Genomic DNA, 25,978 nt, shown 5'->3' with positions numbered 1-25,978 from the left:
AAATATTTTGCAAAAAATAGTGTAAAATAAAGTTTTCAAACCGTAGGTAGTGTTCCGGTATGCGAGATGTCAAAGTTATAATAAGAGTAACTTCACGCTTTAGTGATTTTGAAGGCGCCTATTTTGTAAATTGTCAGCGGCTGGAGATAAACAACGAAATTCGACGATATGTGAAAATAAAAGGTAAACTAAACTTATACTGGGTTTCATGAGTGTTTTTTGAATATGGGTGCAAATTATAGCTTACTTATAATGCTAAAAGTTTTTCATATAATTTATCCATCGACCATGCCATCCGCATTATACTCAACAGATAATGTTGACTTAAACAACTAACAGTCTCTTTGTTTTATATAATGTTTCATTACCTAAGTGCCCTGTATAAAAAATGTTCGTTTTTCGTTTTATTTTATCTTTATTTGTGAATAAAGATAAACATAGGCTATTTTTGACCAGTAATTAGCTCATTCAGATTTTTACTGATTGATTATCACCACTTTTTGACATATTTAAGTTAAGGTGGTAAATATTATTGAAATAAGTTCACTAATAATGTGTGTGATGTTCCATAAAATGTATCTTGACAAGTGTGCTTTCGCAACACTTTTAATTTGGAAAGGCTTCTTTTCTTATAGATTTATTGTATGTGCATTATTGTGTATGTTTAACTGGAAACAAAGTCAGTTTACTTTTTTGTTAGATATCTTTGTTACAAAAACTTTTGACAGATACACTTTGTGTTTTAAAATGAATGTCTAAATCCTGCATATTTTTAAAATTCCCAAGAATATACGATTAATTCTGACATTTAAAGTTAGACTCACATAGCCCTAGTTGCTTTCACAAACAAACTCCTTGTAATATAGGGTTGCACTCTTAGTTGTCAATTTTGTTAAATTTGTTTGTAATATTTCATAACCAATGTAGTTTTTGTTTTAAGTATGTGTAAAACACCTAGGAGTTTTTTATGTTTGCCTGTTTTATTTTTATTTTTTTGTGATAAAAAATATTGTTGGAATCTTTTGGTAAACAATGTTAAAAATAGTAAGACTATTAATTAGTATATATATATATATGTGATACAATGCCAGATTAGATTCAAACCTTATCTTAGGCCTTTTTCACAACTCACACTTTGGGTAACAATGGAAGCTTGTAGGCTATACATTATTAGTAGTTCTTCATACCACTCAGCTGTGTAATGATTGGTTTTGGCAGCAAGTGCAACTCATGTTTACTGTAAACAGTCCTTTGTTGGTTTTTATGATTTGCGAAGGAAGCTTTTAAACCGCCATAATTTTCACACCTGTTGTGGAGAAGTGCCAAGTGCAACATTCGCTCGGAAACACGCAATGACTCATTAACAACTCACAAATGAATGCAACTTGTGCTCGTGGCAAGTAAACCTCCATACCTAAACGCGCGTAAATTTTTGTGTAGTGTATACATGCTTGCCATTAACAACTTGCTTATCTGTGTTTGCGCTACATCTTACTCTTCCACGGCCTGTTTCTAGATATGTTAAGGTCACGACTAGTTTCAATTCTGCGTACGTTTTGCGATGGTCTGCAGTATTGTGTGGAAGTGGAGTTTGACAAGTGATTGTTTGTTACGAAAACGAACGGCATTGGTGAATCACTGACCTCCGCAACCCAATTTTTACGGAGATAATATACGCGCAGGACAAGTGGTGTGGGGCAAAGCAATGAGGTAGATTGACGCTAACTAAATGGTTGGAAAATGCGCAAGATATTAACCCTCTTTGGTGTTCATACTGTAGCTGCTTTCTGTTTTTCACTTAACACAGAAGGGTTTAATTGTTTCAAGTTGACGCTATTAGACTTAGAGGACGGTCACGTGGCAAGTACGTCACGCGTTGGTATTCTATACGCGTTTTATTAATTTAAAATAGAAGTGTACACTGTCATGCAATCTTACAAAGCCGTTTTTCATCTGATTTTCCTTCATGGGTAATATTAATTGTCACAACTGCAGAATGTTTAACTATAAAGTACAACAAAACAAAAGGGAAAGAGTTGAAAGCAACTCGCATAACCTTAGATTCGTTTTTCAAAACCCGCAAAAACCTTGTGTTACGTCATTTAGAAAACGTAGATCTCAGCTTCTTGTTTTAACCTTGGAAGTAAATATAATCTTAGACAAAATCTTAACCATGTTTCGTCGAATTTGAAACCTCCGACATACGGGAACCAAAATCGGATTTGTTGACCCCTAAGTGGGTTGGGGGCTGACGAGCAAACCCCACTTAGCGTTGATGTCAAGCGTGTGACAGATTGACCCTCGAAACTGGTCACCTATAAGCACCTTTGCACGACACTGACCACTCGTCAAATGGACAGTGTGTGCACAAAATGGCCGGTTGTAAAATTGCTGTTTGACTTGGTAAAATGGCTGCATGGACTATTGTCTTTGTTGGAATGTTCCATTACCTGATATTTCATTCCTGACTGTCTGAAATGGATTTGCAAACCAGGGGAACCTGGTGTTCCATGTCGAAATGATCAATTATCTCTTAATACAAAAAGTATCAGCATTATTTGAAACAACACTATAATTTGAAAACAAATTCGAAAAGGATCCTAATCATTTCACAGATAAGGAAATTGAGATGAAAACTATTTACATTACATCTTCGAGAAAAGATCATGTTGGCATTGATTATCTTTTGACTTTCTTAATGTTTGTATTTTACCTAACATAAGCGCTAAAAAATCGTCTAACTGGGTAATTTCGTAAACTTGCAACTTTCCGTTTCAACCTTCCTCTCCACAAATCGCCTCCCAACGCGCACCAATATAAATCTGTTTGCCAACATTCAAAATTAATCCCCTTGCGCAAACAATTTGTATTTGCGCGGCTTTTTAGCGCGTTCATCCTTGACACGTATTGCATAAATCAACTCCTCAAATTCGACAATCATAAACACAAGTGGATCATAAATTAAGCTTCTGCCTGAATCCGGATCTTGCAAGTGACGCCATAAATAGGAGATGAATTATGGACTTGCAACAGTGAACTATTATTACTTGATTATTATTTAAATCTGCCACAAAAAGCGCAATGTTGAAGGTCAGTCACCTCAGGTTTGTGTTACTGGTCCCCCACACCGTGTTTACATAGGGGCAGCAGCAAATTGCGCCTGGCAATGCGTATGTTGGTCTTGACACAATACCGACTCTTGGCCATTTGTTTGTTGCACAACCCACGATAAACAACAGAACTTGAACTCGACACAAAACGCGTGGGTTTACCCACAAATCTTGTTTTTCCGTCACCGGTGTTGATGTCGCGGCCCTCCACGACAGGCAAGCTGTCACCTGACCTGTCATCAATTTTATGTCGCTTTGTTTGATTTCTTGTCGCCTAAATCGGTGTTGAAAGTAGGAAAGTGTTTTGTGTCCCAATTTTTGATTTTTAAATGCCATTTTAACATATATAATTAAGGCAGTGATGTTGTGTTTGGCTAAACATATAAATTTAATTCACCAATCAAGGGAAAACACGACCTAAACACACAAACTTAGTTTCAGTCAATGGTATTTCTGCATTAACCAGTTCATGTTTTTTCTGTCATTTTATTAAAATAGCAACTCATGCAGGTTTACAACCAGTGATTAGTACACACAAAGATTTTGCAGCACACAGGAGTATCTTGCGTGCTGCCCGAGTGACATCGCTTACAACACGGCGTTTTAATGTTTACATGCTGTCACTCATCCGACTTTACTCAACACTGTCCCATTGTTTCGTCACACACACTTTCGTAACACAGTAGCACGTGTTTTAAACACAAATGTCGTTGAGAAGTTTAACCTTAGCGTACCCCGACAAACTTTTGCCTGCCTTACTGTCTGGTTCTGTCTCGATGTGATCAATTGTCACATGACAAGCTATTTGTAGCACTATTTGTAGCGCAGATTGACAAGCATAGCTGACACATTGTATGTGTTTGTGGAAAACGTAGGATCATAATATTGTTTTTTCCCAGGTAGCTAATTCATGATTGGGTAAAAATATTCGTCTCTATTATTTCCACCTTGATTTTGATACTAAATTAATTAGGTTGCATTTACTATACGAGTATAATCAGCATTATAGAGTAGAAATTGGGCCGGGTAATACCGTGTCAACAAATAACGTGCTTTATTTTAGCATAAAATATGCCTTGCTATGTAAATGAAAATAAAGTATACTTATTAGTAACAAAATTCGTAGTTTTTGCAAATTGCAAGCATAAAATCGTGTTTGTGAAAAATAAACACAGATATACCGTGTTCACAGACTATCAGCACATACGGTTTAAATCTGTGTGTGTTGACTTTTGCTGGTGGTTTTGTTGTGATTAGATAAGCGGCGCGGTTCATCGCTTTCACACCATACACTTCCCAGCCCCTTGATCCCGTCACCCCACTGCCCCATCAGTCAACAAACCCCCAACAAGACCCCAACCCCCTAAACAGTTGCTGTGTATTTAAGCGACGCCACCCAAGCCCCTTGTGTAAATTTGTTCTGACTGTAGGTAGCTCTTGTTCAAATATGCGTAGAGGTTTTCGGGCACGTGCGCAACTTCTACTGTTTCCCACTTCGACTTCTGCGATGGCGACCTTCCGATCCCGATCTCTATCGCGATTCTAGGGTCGCTGAGCTTGATTCCCTTTTGTGATCGGTTGGCGCGCGTCAGGGTCAAGCGCAGTCATAACAGATCGACTGATATCACGCCCTTGCTTAACTATGCACCGTTTAATGCTTTGAAGGAAATGCTTTAATGCCAGGAAATGCTGCGTTTACATTGAATTTGTGCTTTGAAAGTGTGTAATTATTGCACTCGCATTTTACTACCAATTTTATGTTATTTGTTTTTGCTTTCACCTGACGATTTGTCTCCGTTGCAAAACGTGTTTTGCCGTTTGTGTCTGTAGGAATAGGAAATATAATGTATACAGCCGACCAATAACGTTAATATTGATACAGATTTTTTTGCCCAAACAAAAAGGAGAACAAGTTGTTGAAATTTGGGAACAACCAGACCGAGTGTTTCTGGCTACTCTCGTAAGTGGCGCAACTATGCGTTTATAGCGAACCCTTAAACCCCCTTTGCTGGGGGCCCATCGGTCAATCCCACCCTTGTTCGTGCATTTGACCCCAGTGGCGATCGTGCAAGACCCCTAAAGGGCGACTTTCCCATCGAAATGGAACCCCTAGGCCCGCTGTTACTGGGGAGGGTAAGGGACACGGGTTATTTAACATTGTTTGACTAATGACGTTTGGAAACAACGCTACTGTTTTAACGCGGTACGAATGTGGGCGAGTTAAGCTACCGGCTTTTGGTCAGTACAAATTTGACGCCGTCCACTCAGCGTGACCACTCTGCCCGTCAGCAACTCTCGCATATCCTTCCTCTCACACAACTGTCTGTCAACACAAGTTCCACGACCTCTCCTCGACAGTCCAAACATATTTGCACGTGATTGCAGATAAATATATATCGCATGCAAACATGTTTTTGGCGACCCTTGGAGTTTTACAAGATTCTTGATTTTTTTTCCATTGTCACAAGTTCGGGAAATGTTTATTTCCAGGCTAAAATCAGTGTTGACAGTGTTGTAAAAACAAATTAATTTCGCTAAAAAGCATCTTCAGTGTCTAGAAAGCAATAAAAGGGATTAAAAATAGAAAAGGCATTGAAAATAGAAAAATCTAAAGTTTCCTTTGCACACACAATCAATCCTCAACTGAAAGCCCAACAGACTAAACTGACTGGACACGCAACGAAAGATAAGAAAACGTACGAAAGATAAAGATGTAAAAGCGTAAAAGGCGAAGGAAAAAACACGCGTCACTTACACCTCGGTAAAACCATTTTTTTTAATCGTTGTGACAATGGCAATAGAATAGGGAAAGATTCCCAGAATAAATTTACCAGGATTTTTTTCCATTGCAACATTTTTCTGGTGAAAATATGACACACATCGATACATTACCTGTTGTATATTATTAATGTAGATTTTATAAACGCCAGGTTCGGTGATCTTTGCTAGTTCTGCTTTTAAGGCCGCTTTCGTGCATTTTAAAAGGTTTAAGTCCGTGATATGTGTATTATGTAGCCAGGATTTAATCCATCTTGCAATCAACCGTTTTACTCAGGAACGATTTTAATGTAACATATTAGAAATATTGACCCGAATATTAAAGTATAATACCTGAAACAAATGTGAAGGACTCTTTCACTGAACCTCAACCAAAATTTACCGAGTTTCGCAAACGTTGCGGTTTACCTCAGCCTTATTAGCAGGCACGATTTTTCACGCTGTAAGTAAATTTCCGATCAAGTGCAGTCAACCCTAACGATGTTGTTTTTTGAAGTCAATCTCTTGCAACAACCTTCAAACTCCAAGTAACTTTATACTTCGAATGATACTTTTTCAAAAAACTTTCAATGTTTGTTTTTGCCTAATATGCAAAATTGTTTTCTTATGACGACAATCGTGCAACTTTTTTCCCATCTTTTCTTAGAAACCTCTTGTCATTTTTTATGGTTTCAAATACCGATTTTCTTTTTTTGGTTATGGATTTTCTTTTTTTATGGTTACAGCTATTAACTTTAATCAGCGACTTTTACGTTGAGTTCTCCTCACTAAATTTTGTCTGCATAAGTAGCAACTGCCGAAATATCAGAGTACTGAACCCAATAAAGGTGTGAGTTTAACGCCATTCCGTTAAATTGCCAATCAACGCACAACGTTTTCGGATTGTTCTATTGTTCAATGTTCCTCATAGCACCTGATTTTAAGCTAAACAGATCACCTCATATTATTTATTTTTTATGTTGGCAACTTCGTTTGAGAAAATTAAGAAGTTTATCGTTGCCTATTCATCAGTTACAGTAAGTAAGTTTAAGTGCGACCTAACACGCGACAAGAAGCAGTTTGTGTGGACGAATCCAAAGAATTTCTGTTTTTTAAGAGAAATGCCATTTGCATTGAAGTAGGAAATACAAAAGGCCTACCACGCGTACGCTTTATTTGCAGACCTGCCCTTTCCAAAAATAGATTTTCCATTGGCCGCCATTTTGTGAAAGAACGTTTATTTGTGCGCGTTCATCGCTCATAGCATCCACATACAATAAACATGGCGTCTGTTCACCGCTTTTCTGTTTGTACCAAAACTATTATAGACCAGTTGTTATGGCAACATGCAGGTACATCTAAGGACTGGTGAAACGGTTTGAATATTTAGAAGTGAATTCGATTTAAATTTTGCGGTATTGTAGCCTACATCAAACTGCTTTCAACCTTAATTTCTATTTTAGCCCCTAAATGTTGGCACGTATGTTTGCAGTAACAAAGTCTCCAATATGTTTTGCAGGGTCGCTGATTTGTTAAAGAGTGAAACAATGTTCTTATGGTTGGACTATGGCGATGTACTGGTGCAGCTGGAACCTGGGCTGTTGTCGGATTTAAAACCGTCTGATTCTCCTCCTCTGCCGTAGTTACGTAAGATTACGTTGCGATGATCCGATCTTCTGTAACCTATAAAGGTAGTACAAGACTGATTATTTGGAAGTTATTTTTATCCTGTTTTTTAATGATAAAATTTTATAAATAGTTGCGAAAAAAAAGGCCACAGAAGGAAATTGTGTTCTGCCGCAAAGTTGTTCCTTTAGGTTTGTGCTAATTTCGATTTCCATGTAAGCAGCAAGTAACTTGATATGGCGACAGTGAGCAAGACAAATCCGTGCTCGTTAACCACTAGATGCGGGGGGATAACACAAAACAAGCGACCCACTCATCAAACTACTTACACGTTGTTCTCTCCACTTGCTCGAAGCCGGTTTGTCCCAACGAAAACTTCTGGCAATAAAACGTTCCATGGTTCCTCCCTCCATACTGAGGGCCCGTTTCCTGTTTTAACCCCATCTTTGGGGGGTAAAAATCCTCTCCACTGAGCTGGCGACTGTAAGGGTGAAAGCGATACCCCGCATTGTCAGTTTCCGCGATTCCCTTTTGGTTGTCATAGTGACACGAGCGTTCGTACAAATCCACGTCATAACCGGGCTTCCGGGTTCTTCGACTGTCCGAATACAGACACGTGTTCGAATAGTGGCGCCATCCCTCGCATAAACGATCGTTAGTGACGTCACTATAGGTCGGTTGTGATGTCACAGGGTAGTCACAGTTTGAAAACATGCATGCCGATTGGATGGTGGGGCCAGACTCGGCAGGTTCTTGTCCAGTTTTTTCGGTCGGCTCCGGTTCATCTTCCCGGGAAGTTTCCTCCGTTTCAACCGGAGATTTTAAAACTTCTGGGGTTGATTCCTCCTCCTCCGACTTTTCCTCGGCGTTCGTTTCTTTTTCGTTCAACGACGGTTTCTCGCTTTTCGTTTTTTCATCACTTTTCTTTTTTCCCTTATCCTTCTCCACACCAAGTATCGTTTGAAGATGTTTAATGTATTGAATTGCCCCACGAAGAGTTTCAACCTTTAATGGTAAAAAAGAGGATTTTTATCTCCATGGTTTAAAACAAAACCTATATGAGTGTTATTCTGTAATTTATGCCAAAGGTTTGTTAAACTTCCGTGTAAAAAGTCATAAAATTTGACCCCTAAAAGAAAACTGAATTACCAGGAAATGTTTCATTTGCATTGTTTCGATAGGAACTTTTGCTGGTCATGAAAATTTGGAATAAACGGACTTTAGTATGTGTTTGGGCACAAAGAGTGTAGCTGCATTACAAATTGATTACCAAGGAAATTTGTATTTTGATTTACCGTCTACTTTCTTACCTTACTAAGTCGTTTTTCGGAGTACTCTTCAGGTAGATGTTCTCGCAGTCTTGAATATCCGTCATTTACACATTTCACCCTCTGTCGTTCACGCTCGTTCCTCTTACGGATAAACGCCGGCTCGAATCCGTAATCGTAAACTCCGTAAGCAGCTCGGAAGGGGAAATAGGGAAGACGCGATGCAAATGCTGCTGGATCAGCTGTGTACTTGGGATCGAGGTAACTTTCTATGCCACCTGTGAGAGCGGGGTGGAGAGATTGCAGAAAGAATTGTTCGCGTACAGATTGTGGATCGCGGTAGGGTGGAGTTTGATAGCACATGTCGGGATGGGGATGGTGGGGTAAACCTGGGGCTGAAGTCATCATGTGTTGCATGGCGGGGTTGTACGATGTATGGTGATCCATTGTACCTGTTGAATAAATAAGTTGGATAGATCTGTTTATTTTTTAAACACGACAAGTAAAGACTAGGCATGGACAGAATTGCATGAGAGTAGACCTTTTGTTTTTTGTTCAACAGCGCATAAAAATTGAATACAAATACATTTTACGACCAACCGGAATGACAATATATAACCTCTTGGTTGTAGTTAACACACTATTACTGCAAACAAGATACACATTTATGCCTAATTTGCGGATCAAATTCTAATTCGTAAATGCCTAGATGAAATAGCTAAAATATATTGGGAAATGCTAAAGTAAAAGATAATTTGAAAGAATTTCGCCTTGTAATTCGTCCAGCAGTAGTGATATTAAATCCGACACATTTGTAATGTTGGGGACATCAAAAAATATAAATTGTGAATCTTTTACTTCCGCTCGCTAACTTTCCGGAAACCCGTTTGCATTTTTTCACTCTCTTTGTGTGAAATGAAGCGAATCCACTGCGCGAATTTCTCATGTTTTTACGAACAACTTTGTAATGGATCGAATTTCAACTTCACAACTTTTACCAGTTTGCTTCTGTGTGACACAAAAATGTAACAGCTTGCACTCGTTGTGTTAGAAAGACGAACATTTTTTACCAATGAGAACCTAAAATTAAAAAATGATTCCCCTTTTAAAGGCGTGATTAAACTGATATATTACCTAGATCAGTGGTCTTCAACCTTTTTTAAAGGCGACCCCAATTTAAAAGAAAATTAAATCAACATTTACATGCGACCCCATTTTTTCCGATAGGGAGAAAAATGCTTGTAGTAATGCAGAAACTGAAACTATTTTTATGTAAATATGACCGCTCAATTTTCCAGTATACTTTAACTATTTGCATTCAGCGTGCGCTATTACGCTCAAATGTTAGAACCCAAACGTTTTATTTAATTTGACCAGTCTAATTCGCTTTAAAGCTCACCAGTTTGCAGAAATCAGTAAATTCATGTATATTTCCCTGTACCCGCTGTATTATTTTGGACACAATGTGTCATTAATGGGGCTCTATGGCGTAACAATGGGTTAGATGTGCAAAGGTTGCGAACTAGAACAAAAACGTCTCATTTTTTGGGGTAATAACTTTAAACGCCAATAAATTGAATTTATAGCGACCCCAGAAAAAGTTTAGGCGACCCCACTTGGGGTCGCGACCCACAGGTTGAAGACCACTGACCTAGATTATCCAAAGCCAACGAGACTGAATAAATCGGTCGACTACGTGAAAAATCATCCTTGCGTCAATTAAACTTTTTTAAACCTTTTAAACACGAGCTAATACGTGGTCAAAAGCAGATACTTATAAAACTCCATCTGTCACAAAGTGGCGACATTTATCTGCCCCCGTGTGTTTGCCCCTGCGCTGTCTTTTTTACCCCAAATGTGTATGATAAGTAATCTCAATATTTTAAAGCTAATATTTCATATGAGTGTTTGGTGTTGTTGGCGACCGATCTTGTTACAACTATGTGTTATTTGACATTTTTACTTGCCATTGTCAGAATAACGCTTCAGTTGTTATGCAGCATTCTTGCTACATGAGAAAATGTTTGCAAACAAACAAATTTACTGACTAAGAAGGCGAAAGTACTCGCCGTACGATACATTTAAATACGAAACAAGCTATAGCACTGTATGGAAACCGATAATTACAACAGCAAATGATAAACTGTGTTAATTGTTATGGTGTAAAGTGGACAAAAAGTGCGACCGCTGTTTTACTGTTAACTGGCATCGACAATACAACCGCTTTCAAATGTTTCTGAGCGTGTGGATGATTTTCTGCGGTCAGAAAAACTACGAGAAAAACCAGGGCGCTGAAAATCCAGTGATGAACGGTTTCAATGACCGCTTGGGGTTCGCTAATTTTTCACTGCGTTACGCTTGAAATGGCTAGGAACGCTAAACGCGGACAGCTTGATTGATTCCCTGGGCTGGATTATCGTCTACCCAAAGAAAAAAACTTTTAACTTGTTTTCATGTTTTTTACCGACTCGATTTCAACATCACACAAATATCTGCAGTCTTGTCGGTGAGCCCTTTGCAATTTGATCAGCTTTGGATCTTGTGTGAATCTTCCTTGAGCGGATTGCCCGCTTAGATGTGCAATTGTCCATGTCGCGATTACTGATATCATTTACCTGATCTCGAGTGCCCGCGGTTGATTCGGCGGCTCTACGCTCTCTTGAAACCCGCCAGTTCCGGTTCTTCGTTCTGAGCTCCGGAACTTCAAGTTGAAATTTCTTCGTTATTTCTGCTCATGTGTCAACCGTGGTCCGTGTGTGACGAACTATTTGTCTTCGAGGGGTTCTGAGTTTCTCCAATTGCAGACTGTTACACTTTTAAATACATTAATTTATCAACATGACAAAAACTGCTTTGAAAAATGGCGGTTTGGGTGTCTGTGAAACAAGTGTACCATGTAATAATAAGCGAAGGATATTTTGTGTCGATATGTTCGGGTCTTTACTGGTAAAAAAAATGTTTGCAAATCTATAAAACCTGATATATTGTATCCCACAGATAAACATACGTTTAAAGGAAAAAATTGGGCAAGATAGAATTAAAACTAGCTAACATGTAGCACAAAATATATTGTGCAATCCATGTTACGCTATAAGGCTCCCTCTGTTATGCACAAATGCAAGAAATAAACCAGATGTCTAGTATATATTTTGTGTTTGACTCGCTAACGTATTGGACTTTACATTTTAACGCGTTATCCCACATTACTGAGGGTCCAGGTATTATCAGCGTCTTGCGGTTAGAGTTTGAACCAATATTTTCTTTCATACTGCTCGTAAATTGCATATGACCCAATTTCGCATCGAATATTTAACTCCAAATTAAAACGAATAGAGACTTTGAAATCGAGCAACATTTTCTCTTCCCGTCCAACACTTTTATGTTTTAGCGAACACGTGCATAAATGAGAGGCTAATCGTTATTGTTCCGCTTTAAACGCGACCACCATAAAACAAATGCCGGGTGTCGAATTGTGGTCATGGTTTACACGACTTTTCCTGAAAGAGTTTGAAACGGGAAAAAACATGCAGTTTTTTCTTGACGATTGCCAAATTAATTTCTTTCTTATTATAAATCCATTCCAACATCAAATCGCCCTACGCAAACTTTTAAAACACAGAAGTTCTTTGCATTTGAAACTAGCAGCGTATTTTTAGGGAATGACTTACGCTGTTGCTATTTCTGTCGTCACACTTTGTAATTTAAACGTGAGTCACCATGCACTGCTAAAGGCTTGGTCCACAACATGAACGAACTCCACGTCTTTCTCTGTTTTATTGGGTCCCATTTCTGTGCCGTTAGATTTTAAAGTTTGCTTTTTTGTTAATCTTAATCCTAATAATACTATCTTTCCCGCGAAATCCTCAGCTAGGTTTGCAACCTGTGATGTTTTTTTGTTGATTTTAGGGTATTTTGATTTGGACGAATTTTTAATTAACCAACTAACCAGCCCAAATTCCCCCAGAAGCAGTTTAACAAAATTGACATGGCCGCTGCCCTTGAGTTCCTACATAATATTTTTTTAATTTAATTTGTTATTTGCAAGACTCGGGCGAAAAACAGACACTGCAATTTGTGCAAACTATTAAATTTAACTTATTTTGAACTCTTTCACCCCGCTTTAAAAATGCTTTGTTATTTTTATCGCATCTTTTCTTCACTGCGTGTCTAGGACCAGACAGAACACGACAAAAAATAACAAGTACACGAAGCTTTGTGATTCCAAAAACGTTTGTCACATCAGTTCGGTTTTTATCTTAGTACTGCGATGACGGTAAAATGATTACGAAGTGCCTCTGCAGTTGCATCTTAACAGCCCAACGTAATAGTTCTTTCCTTATTGTTGAAAATCTTCTGTTTAAGCCCAGCTGGTACTGAATTTTCATATTTAAATCCTTTTTATTTTTTATTTTCTCTTGTTTCTGCACTTTTCGTTTGCAAATTAATATAATCTCACTAAATTAACTCAATCCACAAGCAAACGTAAATTCAACCTTTCCTGAGCTTTCTGTGATTCAACTTCAGCGCTCTTCTATCATTACCCAGGCAGAATGACGACTTCTCTTCTTTCCCCTGGTCTACCCCCTCACCCTCACTTCAGCGGCAAAAAAGGCGTCTGCACCGCCACGCAGAAGTCCCATAGCTCCGTCACGGCAAGTCGGCTCATGTTTCCCGGGGCCAGGGAGCTTGTTTCCGTCAACCATTTCCATATTTACTTTGCAGTGCTAAAGTTTCTCCATCCATATTCCTCGCCTACTACTTTCGTCTTGTGTTTCTTCCGCATCACACTTGCCATTTGCGGCTGCACGCGGCGGCGCTTGTGGGGTCCTTGCTCGGTTTCAACGGTCAGTGCATCCGCATTTGCACTGCTGTGGGTATTGGAACTTTGCGCTTTAATGCCAATGCGCATTACTCCGATATTTGTGTGCAAATAAAGAATTGAGGTGGCAAAACTTTTTTGTTAATGACCCTTGCAAGTTGCAATACGGTCTGGTTTCAAGACAACGTGTTCTTTTGTTTGAATTTGTGAAATGATTGAAAGCTTTGTGGTACTTTTGAGCGCCTGGTTTTCTTATGCAACAATTTGTGGTCAAATGTTTTAACAGTGGGATGATTTGATCTGTGAGACATAATATTAAGTTTCCTTGCAAAAGGGCCCACGTCCAAGGTGATTTTGACTCAACAGCATATTTTTTCCCCATAAAGGTTGAGCATTTCGGATTGTTCGTGCAGATCGCACATTTACCGCAACAAACATTTACTAACGCCACGCTCCTATATCGGCCTACTAAGCCCGCAGTTATGTTTCCGCGTCATATTAAATACGGGCGTTAATACTTTGATGTAGATTCCCACTAACATATGTTGGTTGGCGCAATAACTGCGACTCCGCTGCTGTTTACCCATTCTGAAGCACCCAGCCACTTCACTGCGTTCTCCTTTATTTTCACAACACTTCGTACCACCACTGCGTGGTTGTGATTTAGCAAAAATCACTGGTACGAGTGAAATACACACGAATTCTTATGAAGGATATTTTTCGAGGTTTTTATTCTCTCGGGCTCGGGGCTTAAGCACTGGCTTGATTTCGTCGCCTTTTCTGTTCCCGTTTCAAGGGTTCTTATGTTAAGAGTTGTTGAGGCATGTGATGGCGTTGTATCTAAGTGCCATCGACCGCTTTGCTCATGTAATGCTGCCATCCCTGCTTTGAAATTCGCATCTCGAGTGACTTTTCTTTGTGTTCCACTGCGTGTTATTCGGCCAGTCCAGATGTTAGCAGTTTGTCGATGACGGTTTGTCCGCCGTACCACAATTTATCCTCTCAATGACGAATCGGTTCCGTCATATTGTTTGATTGCTTTGGATGACAAAACATGAGTTTAACCCAATCTATGTTGTTTGAAGATTGCCAAAACATCTTACAGCCCCTTTTATTAGTTTGACTACAAAAATGTATTTATTTGTGTTTTTAATAAATTATATATTTGTTTTTAAGCTAATAATGGCAGTAACGGCATTTTTAGGCGATTTTCGCGCACCTCCAATGGACAGTTTGGCTTAAAATGTTTATCTATTTATTCAGGCTTATCAACAGCGCCAAAGTGCGAAAATCCAGCTACTGTTTCACTCCCCAGTGAAATAATAATTCGTGACCCCTGTGATCCGGATTAACACCAGCACCTGATTCAGCGATGGACCTTGAAACTGGAGAAATATCCCGTTGATGGGTGACCCCGTTGACCCCTGTAAACCTGGTCCCTGGTACACAATGGAACAGGGAAACCCCCCTGGTATCCTATCGTTCGCTCGCCTGTCAATCAAACTCTCCCCTAAAAGTGTGTGCGGGCCACAGGTGTGTTATCGTTGGTGCTAGGGGTCGCTGCTGTTTGGACGGGGCAGACTTTCGTCCTTGACCTTGGCGGAGTCGAGGTGCGGAGTGACGACCGCGGTCGGAGGGTGAGACGCGAGATTTGACCGCCTTGTTACCGGGGTTACGTTTGTTATGTTAGTTCGCCCCCTCGCCACACGTCCCAACTGTCAATCAGGAAACGGTGTTAAAAATAAACCAGAAGGTAAGTACTCTGCACAACTTGTAAGCATTAAGAAATTGTGCAGTTTTTATCTAGCAAAGTTGTGTAACATTTCGGATGTTTTAAGCAACAAGGCGAACCGAGTGCGATATATTGAGATGGTCGGAGTTAGTCTGCACGAAGTTTGCATAAGAGATTATCCTGCGTGGGTCAAGTGTGTTCCAACCTTAACCCCCCTCAATGTTTGTTGTGAAGGATCACATCCAAACACGATTGCCAACACTTTTGCGGTTTTAAGCAGAAATAATGACCCGGATATATTTAAGTTAAAATGACAGTTAGTTGTGATTTTGCGTGCGACACTTTTGCATTCATTGCTGTACAAGCGGTTTCGAGTTGTTCTAACAGACACGTGGTGCTTTTACGCCGAAAATCTCTTGCAAAGACTTTTTAGAAGACAGAATAAAATTCACAATTAAGTTTTTTAAACGTTTCTTGCTTTAAAAGCGAATAAAAGCTCGAATTCGCTTTGTAAGTCTTATTTGTTAATACGCCTTACTTTATTCTTTGTTTGTATTTTTATTTTGAAAGCAAAAAAATTGTGTTTTGTTGTCGGGTAATCTGTTTTTAAACTAAGTCAAAGTTTTCTTTTCAATGGTTTAAGTTTTGCAATATTTATTTTTTTGTTGCAGGAGGAAACGTTGTTCAAGTTTCATGTCTTCTGCATAAACCACCAATCTTGCTCTGAAAACAGTATTCTTAAACAGATAATTAAAAGCTCCCTAATGATTTGTGTTGGGGTTTTCAGGCTAAGAAAATTGCACCGATTTTTGACTGAGGAGAGAAATCTAAATCTACCGACGTTTCACCCATTAAACCACTGAGTGGGCGACTGATGATATTTGCTGCTAATGCAATGTTTGTGGTCGTTTGTCTGCTTGTTGAATATCACCGCTACGTTACCGCGAGGTAGTCGGTCTCATGTTGACGTGTGATTTGTTGCTGTGCTTAGGAATGCAGAGTTGTGCCTATAATTCAAGTGTGTGCAATCTATCAATGTCCGGTCCACAGTGTTTGTAGTTTAACCGCCCGAAACCGGCCAGTATTATCACTTATCCCATCTGGTACAGCTCCACCTCGGCGACCCACAAACAGCCGGACACCAGTTTACCAACAACTCGGCAACTTTCCACTCGACTAAACCCACTTCAGCCTACACACAGACCATTTTGTTCGTTGTTACATCGTCCTCTTGACCGCATCATGTCCACTGCCAATGACCAGCTACCGGTCGACGGGCAGAAGGTTAATTTGATCTTATTTTTGGTGTCGGTCTGTCGACATTCCATCGCCGTCACGCTCTGGTGAGCGCTGACCAGACCGAGATCTTTAAGCAAGACGTCGTTGTTTTCAAGCAATGGGAGCACGTGACCAAATACGTTGTTGCAGCTGAATTTGTTACTTTTGTGATCGTAGCGATTGACATAATTAAGCTAAGGGAGCATGGTTGCTTTACTTTATTATATTTGGCCTGTTTTGTATTTAAACAAATGTGACTCTGGCGCCAATATAGGGGCACTTGTTGAAAGCATAGTTATGCCCAAAGACATGTTATAGAAACTGAATAACAAGCTCGTGCTTTTTTACCACTGGCATAGTTTTTTCTTCAGGCATGAAAAACGATTTTGCTACATTGCACCCCAGTAGAAATTGTTTGTTGTACATAGCGCCTCAAGCGGAGGTTGTTATAGAGACCAACTTACGCGTGGAAGTGAATGAACTTCTGTTAGTGATTATTCAGTGAATCTTTTATTGGTTATTTACGACGGTGGGTTGTTTATACTTTGTGTATTTAAGTAGATTAGACAAATAATGTCGTGTTTGTTGCAGGTCGACTGTAAGTTTCGAATATTTATTCAAATTGAAAAGTTGTTGGTCAGACAAAAATCACAAACACCATAATTATGCAAGGTTTGTGGTTTACGTGTTATATGTAAAATTGCAATGCAAATAGTATAAGATGTGCAAATAAATTGTGCATCTGATAGGTTTAACTTGATATAAATTAGCTTCCTTCGCTTAGTTACAAACTGACTAGATGGCTATAAAGCCATTTTTTGTAACATACGAAACAAAAAGAGTTAATTGTTAGCCGGGCCCGGTTTACACTTTCGGGTTCGAGCCCCCAATTTCAGGCCCATATACAACTTTGATGTAACATTTACAGCAATCTGCTGGACTTAAAATTAAGCTTGTTGGTTAAATTTCAATGACTGATTGTTGATGATTTATCACAAATAACGACAAGCGTCATCTATGATGTCACAATCATTTGTTTACATTTCAGAACTTGAGCAAAGTCGAATTGACGTGTTAGCCAAACACAGAAAGACTCCAGTGGGATTTATCGAAGACAGAAGATCGGTTTATTGGGTGGACAAACCGCCTCCCATGCCGCCTACAACATTTCGTAAGAATCTTGATATTGTGTGATACTATAACCAACATGTCTTTGATGCAAGAAGTATTAACGTGCTGGCATAACTGCTAATCATTAACTAGGCGTGAAAATGTATCCGATATTTTGTCTTAATTTATATCATAAGCTTTATCAAATGTTTACCTATAGTCTTGGATGACTTCGCAATATCTTGTGGTTGTTAAATGCCTGTTTTTGTTTCCATGCGTTAAGGAATACAGCATTAGGAACTACGCAACACGGACTTTAATTAAATCCGCAACATGTTGTCAACTAGCTGCAGAGAGCGCACACTGTTTCTACGTATAAGACCTCAACTAACTTATTGTCAGTGTATCGGCACATTGCTTCTTGTCCACTGCTCTTAAAAAATATATGTTGTTTGTTTCTGTCTTTAAAATTCTGCCATCCAATTTATTTTGAAGACCTGACAAAGCGTCAATACGATTTGGTGAAATGCAAAAAAGTGCACAGTGGATTCGTTCCTGACCGTCCGAGTCCGATATGGAAAGTGAAGCGCGGTGCATTGAATTATCCGGAGAACGAACGTCTCCGCAAACTTGCAACTTATAAACCCTTTCCCGTTGGGTGGCACCCCATGCGCTCCGTGTACACTGAAGTGAAGGAATCATCTAAGAAAGCAACGCCGACTAAAAGGTAAAACACATGTGGTAGAACGTAGAGGCTTCGCAAAGCTACGAAGTTACCTGTAGGTAGGCCCAGGGACGAATCAAGCCCGTTTTATTCAGAGAAAAATAAATTCATCGCCAAGACTCAAGTAGGTCCACCTACTAACTAGCCTACAACCAAAAAATATTGTTCATAACGAACAGGCCACAAATTTGTAAGTACGTGTAATGCTTAAATTAGGGTAGATCAAAACACTTTTTTCATACTAACTTATAAACATATGAGCAGTGGATTTTAATACCGCCAGGTACCATATATAAAGTAGTTTGGTTTGTCCATGTTGTGAGGCTAATTTCAAATATGCGTTCGTAGCAAAATAGGAGCTTAAGCCAATCTGAATATTAAATGCTAATTCGTTGCAGACTCGTGGAGCTTGCGCGTCCGAAACAATTCGATCCTCTCCTGATAAAATCGAACAGCTCTTGGGATTGGGGAGATTGGAAAAGTGACATTCCTAAAGAGTCGCTAGCTCACGTCCCATCTGCTCGCCTTGAACAGCTTGCAGAAGCTAAAGCAACACCGAAAGCTTACGAAGACAACAGGACTGTTATGTGGGCGGTGTCAGAGGCAGCTAAAAATGCTCAGGTATGTTTGAAGCCCATGATGTATGGCTAGTTGAAGTTTGGCCGATGATTTTGACTGCACATTGAACGACAGGCCGATTGTTTTTGAATATTTGTTGAAAATTAACACGTATAGACTAATTAATCAACATATTAGTCGCTTGGTCACGAAATCTGCAACGATTTTACGCAACTAATGTTATCATTCACAAGTTTGCACGTAAAGCGATGTATCTTTTTGGGAAAATGAAACATTAGCCATTTCAATGCTAAACTGATAGGAAACTTACATTACTGCCAGTTGAAAATCACATTCCAGTTTAAATAACATGCATAGGAGTAAGTTTTAGTTTTATTAACTTTCTTCCCACCTTGACTTTGTCACAAAACGAAAAATATAATCATACATCTAATCTCAACTTTGGACATACCACCTTAGTCTGCATTCATTACGTTATCCAGTACTAAGCCCGACTTACTGCTTTTAAGTCCCGTTTAATGATTTATTCAACATAACAGTCACTTAAATAGCTAAATGGGGTTATATTTTCGACAGCCGTCCACCAGACAGCAGCAGTTAGCTCGTCCGAAGACCAGGATGGCTTTGGATCAGGATTACGACCCATACCGTGTCTCACACGCCGCTCGTAACGCTGTAGCGTCACCACGTGTCGGTGAATTGTCCACCGCTATCCCACGGAAAGTTCGCCAGAAGAAAACCGGATAATTTGCATCAGTTTCTTGTCGATCTTAATGTATTGCTGTCTGTTAAAAAGTTTACTATTTTAATTTCTCTGTGTTTTTAGGAATGTTTGGTCAAATTTTAGGGCTTGTTCTTGTCTTGCCGGGCTAAGCTGTATTCGGAACCTCAGTATCTTGTCGTTTGGCAACGTGACAAGCGTTGGGAAACAAACGAGCATAACCCAATTTTTTGGTATTGCATTTCAATATTATTTCTCTCACCATAAGCTTAAATGGCGGTAAACTTGAACGGTTGCAACTTGCAATTTTAACTTCAACAGCCACATCTGAAGCAACAGAACCAAATATTGCCATAGTTTTATTTTATGTTTTCGTTTTCAACATTTACCCAAACATAATATCATTTCACTCCAAAGTGTTGTAAATATGCTGTCCATTTTCTCAAGCATCACTTTAGTTTCTGTAGTTCTTACTCATACTGATTGCCATTATCATCTGGTGCGAATTATTTTCTGTTCTACCTACGTCAGCTTGCCAAATACCCAATGAGATTTTACCTGCGAGAAACCACTGGCCATTACCTTTGCTGTCCAACATTGATTGCCAACCCTGATTAGAGTTCCTAATTACGAAAGCATTGATTCGCTTTTTATTATTGTTGATGATATTTTGCTGATGCTGCGTTTTTGCCGACGAATGTACAAATGTGCAAAAGTGGTCTCGGGCTATTTCTTAAGCAAAAACCAACGCAGCTTTTTATGGACATGTTGTATTTCAAGGTCAAAGAGTTAGTAACATCATTGCAACAAAGTTTGTTGACATATTTACACGAAAACAAATGGCATTGACAGTTGGGAAGATCTTCACTCTGTATTTGATGGTTGAACGTTGTAAGATTCCCACATGGGAGAATCCCTAATCAGGAAAACATCCATTAAAACGTCATAATGGCATTTGGTTGTCACCATGGCTATGGGGTAAAAAAGCGGTGGCAAACATTGTTGGCAAACAACAAAAGCATCATTGTGTAATTGAAATGAAAGTTAGGTCGATATGTGATACGGAAAAAATATATAAACTTAGTGCACAAACTCAAGGACACATATTTGTCTTTAGCTTTTACCGTTCCTATGTATGTACATCAATAGGTACTGTGTTTTAAGCTGGTAGCATTGCAAGCAGGCATAAAGTAATAAATCAGAGTAATAAATTTACAGAAACATTTTCTTTAGCAAAGGGTTAAGCGATTTTAGTGACTTTTGTCAAACCCAAATCTTGCCTGGTTTTCAAATGCTTAAACATGTTTGATCTCGTATTTTTAATTGGATTTTTAGGCGTAAATGTAGGTTAATCTTGGTTTACCATTGTTTGAGGTGGATGGAATTGAATGGTGGTCGTGCAAAGTGTTTTACAGTTGAAATTATTTCTTACTTACGTGTTGGTTCTTCGCATTCTGTGGTTGATCATGCTGTTTAATGCCTTGTTCTGCAATCTGTACAGATCTCTCTGACGAAGCTGAGCCCAGCTGTGTTGAAAGGTAAATTATCTTAATGAGATTTTTATGCTGATCTTTTACGTCGACTATTTAAAGCTAATTGCAAATCAATCTTTGCATGTGGGTAACACGAAATTGATTTCTGACGAATTCTACATGATCCATCAAACGATGCAGTAAACCTTCGGGTTCAGCATCTGTTAATGAGACAAAAACTGACTTGGTCCTATGACCTACTAACAAATATCAGCATATCTTCAAAACAAAGTAAACCTCGGTTAATCCGGACCCTTTTAGGCCAAACATATGTTTTTATTAGGCGATGATCTGGATTAATCAATGCGGATTATTTAAAGCCTTACCACATTTCAAATCATTTGTGCATAAGTTTTGTCCGAATTGTACGAAGATGCGGATTAACCAAATCCGGTTTAACCTACGTTTACTGTATGTGTAAAAATATTCTTTGTTTTTGATTTGAATTCACTTCAAACTCTGCTTGTAGAAAAATCCAGGTAGGCCACGCAACAAAACAAAGATATTGCGACAAATTTGATTTCTATGGTGTCATCACTTACATGTTTGTGAAAGCTCCTTCACTCCTCTTTGCAATCGCATCCTTGTCGTCTCTAAAAAAACAAAAAAAGGTTTATATTTTTGTGCATAACAGTGGTAATGGAAATGCCGCCACTTTGGTAAGTTAGGTAGAAAAAGGCGAATGAAAGTGCCGCTAAAATTTTGTCCGTGGTGGAAAACTAATTTGTCATGGCTGTATTCAAACCAGTGGTTGTCATATGTGATGTACAAGAATGCAAAAATGTGTATTAAAAAGTACTTCGAGTAACGAAACAGTTTTTTCAGTATTTCACAGCAAATGCAAACTCAAGTCGGCGCCTCCAACTATAATATTTTTAGATTCCTATCTTTATCCGTTTTATCACACCTAGTTTAATTTTTACAACTGATTTGGCAAAAATATGTTGCAAACATTTTTTTTGCACAGCTTTTGCAAAATTAGGGGAAACTAATAAGAAAAGCTTCCATTGCAGCAACAGAATTCAAACCCACTTAAATAAACACCTGCTTTTGCCGATGTATTGATTTCTAAATTAATTGTAAAAAATCTGTAAAAGATGCAGCGCCATGTTACGCTTGTGTGTTATAAGGTCGCAATGCTAGTGTTGATTGTGGGGTAAAATGCCTTAATCCAAACAATTATTGTTTATTGTTCATCTCACATCAGTATAGGATAACAGCTAGCTTACGACGTCTTATGGTTTGATCAATAGACGAGTTTTTGATCAATAGACGAGATTATCAACATCAGTATTGCTGGGGATTAATTTGTTTAACTTATTGATCTTTGGCTCACAAATGGAATGCGCAGGTGAAAATGTAGGCGCTTGAAACATGGTTTTGTTTAGAAACAATCCATCATTACCGGCTAATACCCGAGTCGGACACAACGCAGCTCCCCAATAAGCGTTGTGTGGTATTTATAGCAGCGATTGTTCGTAACATATACATTGGGACAAGCAATCCGGATTTAATGTGTTGTTGCACAATATACACATGTTGAGTACTGTCGTTTACCGCAACATTGTGACAATCTTGTTCAAGTTTGCGAAATCAGTAGGACTAGCTAGATTTAGTCAAATATGCCCGTATTCCTGTAGATCCCGATATTTCTCTGCAAAGTTGGCGTTACCCTTGTTGGTTATTTATGAGTACAATATGACAGTCGTTGGAGTAAAATCTATTTCTGTGGCTTGTTATAATTGAGATAGGAATTTCAGAACGATGTAAGAAACCTGTCTCAAAATCTTAAATTTATTCAGTAAAGTGAGTAAAGGTTGCCTTTAATTTTATTTTCTGTGGTTCATTGTTTTTACTTTTATGATTTTTTTTTCTTTTGTGGCTCATGAGTTTTACTTCTATGGCGGGGCTTTGTTACAAATAAATTTGCAATTTTGGGACGAAATTGACAAACACCGGGTCGTTCCGTGAAAAAATTGATGCATCACTGATCGAATTAAAAAACTAGAGAAATATGGAGAAGCAAAGTGGTTTCTTTACCTTTGGTTCATCAACATGTTTCTAAACATATTTTGTTGGATCTGATAAAGTCGGTACCGGTTGAGTCTTGTCGAGTAATTTGTGATCGCGTTCTCTCCGTATCTTTTACTGACCGGTGCTCCATCGCTGACCATCTCTCTGCTGTTGAAACACAAAGTTGTTACGGTGAAGGTGACGTATTGGGCGTTAACTTATTCACATGGAAAACAACTCTCAGACTATGTGAACTGAATCAGAAAGGCTTTGTTTACTTTTGTGAATTCGTAAAAACTTATAAAAATTGAAGTTCATTACATTTCAAATCACCAAATTAATTTGAATTATTAACAACCACGGGTGTATAAAGACTCGTTACTACGTTTTTAACACCGAGGTCGGAAACCGGTCCCTGATTGATTTTTCGTTTCCAAACAAACTGATAACGATGGCAAACATAAAAAACGATAAAATATGAAATCAAATAGAGACATACAGTGCGGAATATGGCGTGGGCTCTAATGCAACAAGCAAGTCACCACACCGATTGTTGGTTCAAATATCTTCTCATCAGTACTTTATTAAATTCCAAAACGTTGTTGAGTTTATAAGTCAAGTCGGATTTGGCTTAAGTTTGTAAAATTTTGATTCGGGCCTGACTTTACACTCCGTCACACAAACTGTTTCGTAATTTCAACTTTGCGAATCTAACTTTCGTTTTTTTAATCATCAGGTTAGGGTTGGATGCGGGCGCATATTTCAAACCCACTTACAGCTTTGAAACGTTGAATGTGCTTCAACCTTGCTGCAAAACGGTTACTCGCATTGTTCAAAGTGCGACTGAACTAAACTCGCTAACTCACCCAAGACCGGGTTGACTGATCGCTGCCATCCATTCCGCTTCTTCTATTGGGGTAAATTCCCTTTGCACCCCGATGAAACTTGACCCACCGCCGTCCCTCGAATCAACTGGCATCGAATCTTGGTGTAGAATTTGATTGTTGCTGTTGTCATGGTAACTGCTGTAAACCGGGCTTCTGAAAATATAACAGAATTCCATTTTAGCGATTCTCAAACTCAATTTAATCCACTGCCAGACCACATAAGCATAGTTTAAATGCCCATATATGAATACATTTTGCATTTTCGAGTTTCACTTTCATGCGAATAAATTTAGCACAATGACATTTTGAAACACTCGCATTCTGATGGGTAACTTTGCACAGCAACTAATCATTCTAAGTGGAATAGAAACCCCATCCAACTGTATTTTAGCGTGACAAATTCTAACACAAATTATTTCAATTATAAAATCACGTTTAGACATGAGAATAGGTTTTGTGAAAAGAAATATGTTCTATTTTGTGAAAAAATATGTTCCATTGCGTTTTTCCTTTTATTTGTTTTGCTTTTATAGTTTAATTAAAAACTAAAGTAACATAGAGATGTCGCTCCTGGCTTACCCTGTAGTAGTAAGTGTGAGGTGAATCAGCAGAAACACAAGTGAACAAGATCGCACAAAACTTCCTGACAGCATCATTAAAATATCTGATATAAAAACAATTCTCGACCTACAAGTAAACTATAAGAACTGCAACATAAACATATTTAACCGTTGTCAAACTGCACCGGTTCTGTTGCTGTTGCGTTAAAACGCAAAACTGATCGCTTAAAAAATCTATTTAGTGTACTAAGGAGTCCCACACGTTTATCAGCAATTTGCGTGGTAGCATAAATCTTGCTACATAACGTTCGCAACACATGGAACACTCGATAAACCTTTCCTCTCGCCTCGCAATGTGTTCTGAGCTCTTTTCCGATCTCTCCATCTTAATATATCAAGAGGCACGTGACAAAACCACCCCTCGGACCTGAGGAGGCGGTTTTGGTGGAATCAGATTCGTTCATTCAACGACAAAACCGCCTTTTTTCCTTCGCGCATTTTAATACGGATGAGGAACGCTAGGGGCGGACGTCGCAATAAGCACATTGATCAAAAATGTGTGTTAGAGAGTTTGTTGTTGTGCGTAATTATTATTACTAATAAGCTTATATTGACAACCAGTGGCAAATTAAAATGATATTGTGGAGTGCTATCGCAAAACAATAAATTCTGCACGCTTATATACGAGTAGGAGATTTTTTTTTGCACAATTACTCTTTTGGTAATAACGGTATCAGCTGAATGATATGGCATTTACTCAAGTTCACTAGTCATGAATTCCTTCTATGCTACGTGATCCAGGACATTTTGTGTTTGGAACTGAATGACAAAAATCACGCAGATTTTTTGGTAAAGCAAACAATATAACATTTCTAATAACCACGAGTTTAAAAACATTTATCATTATTTTATTTTCTCACAACCCAAAGATCACGACATTTTCTCACAAATGATATTTCCACACAACATTGTCAATTATTCATCGCTTTTTCGGCTTACTATATTTTCATTTGCTTCCATTAGAACAAACCACGGCAGGAAACGCGTTGAAATCGATGCTTTTCCCTAGTGATCCAAATCACACCTGCGAAGTGACCACTACCTATTGTCCGGTCACATTCGGCTAATATTCCGCCGGTCAGCACAAATGAAAATGGATTACCGAGTTTTGTTGACCTTAAATCTTGATGGTGGCTTTTCTATTTGTTCCGTCTGTGGCATTAGTTGTGGTAAAAGGTGACAGATTGTGGTTCTCCCCCGTG

At 38.7% G+C, this 25,978-nt stretch overlaps 3 protein-coding genes and 1 long non-coding RNA gene across 5 annotated transcripts; 2 read left to right on the top strand and 2 right to left on the bottom strand.

The window, feature by feature from the left end:
- The first annotated feature begins 133 nt into the window (after window positions 1-133).
- LOC145239592 (uncharacterized) lies at window positions 134-15,317 on the top strand. Its single transcript, XR_013862342.1, has 3 exons — window positions 134-183; window positions 7,387-7,558; window positions 14,844-15,317. It is a non-coding gene; the product is annotated as an uncharacterized LOC145239592 (long non-coding RNA).
- Window positions 7,783-9,267, bottom strand: LOC145239590 (uncharacterized). The gene is made up of 2 exons (XM_080102953.1): window positions 8,804-9,267; window positions 7,783-8,498 (listed from the first exon to the last, which is right to left on the bottom strand). Exons 1-2 carry the CDS (start codon window positions 9,206-9,208, stop codon window positions 7,815-7,817), a joined length of 1,089 nt encoding a protein of 362 aa, XP_079959079.1. The 5' UTR covers window positions 9,209-9,267; the 3' UTR covers window positions 7,783-7,814.
- Window positions 15,318-16,000: 683 nt separating the features above from the next.
- Window positions 16,001-20,414, top strand: LOC145239461 (sperm microtubule associated protein 2-like). The gene is made up of 5 exons (XM_080102781.1): window positions 16,001-17,262; window positions 17,639-17,761; window positions 18,196-18,427; window positions 18,823-19,045; window positions 19,580-20,414. The coding sequence occupies exons 1-5, from the start codon at window positions 17,256-17,258 to the stop codon at window positions 19,748-19,750; spliced, it is 756 nt and encodes a 251-aa protein (XP_079958907.1). The 5' UTR covers window positions 16,001-17,255; the 3' UTR covers window positions 19,751-20,414.
- A 64-nt stretch (window positions 20,415-20,478) lies between these two features.
- On the bottom strand, window positions 20,479-24,887 carry LOC145239462 (uncharacterized). 2 transcript variants are annotated; one of them, XM_080102783.1, is made up of 6 exons: window positions 24,736-24,887; window positions 24,136-24,309; window positions 23,297-23,437; window positions 21,799-21,849; window positions 21,157-21,250; window positions 20,479-20,640 (listed from the first exon to the last, which is right to left on the bottom strand). In XM_080102783.1, the coding sequence occupies exons 1-5, from the start codon at window positions 24,810-24,812 to the stop codon at window positions 21,157-21,159; spliced, it is 537 nt and encodes a 178-aa protein (XP_079958909.1). In that variant the 5' UTR covers window positions 24,813-24,887; the 3' UTR covers window positions 20,479-20,640. The 2 variants fall into 2 exon arrangements, with proteins under 2 accessions (XP_079958909.1, XP_079958908.1); XM_080102782.1 differs by having other exon boundaries at window positions 21,161-21,250.
- Window positions 24,888-25,978: the final 1,091 nt, after the last annotated feature.

The sequence above is a fragment of the Phallusia mammillata genome, chromosome 7, assembly GCF_965637545.1.
Source record: "Phallusia mammillata chromosome 7, kaPhaMamm4.hap1.1, whole genome shotgun sequence".
Classification (NCBI taxonomy): domain Eukaryota; kingdom Metazoa; phylum Chordata; class Ascidiacea; order Phlebobranchia; family Ascidiidae; genus Phallusia; species Phallusia mammillata.
Note: the sequence above shows the minus strand (reverse complement) of the source record. Positions and strands in the feature narration are given on the sequence as shown.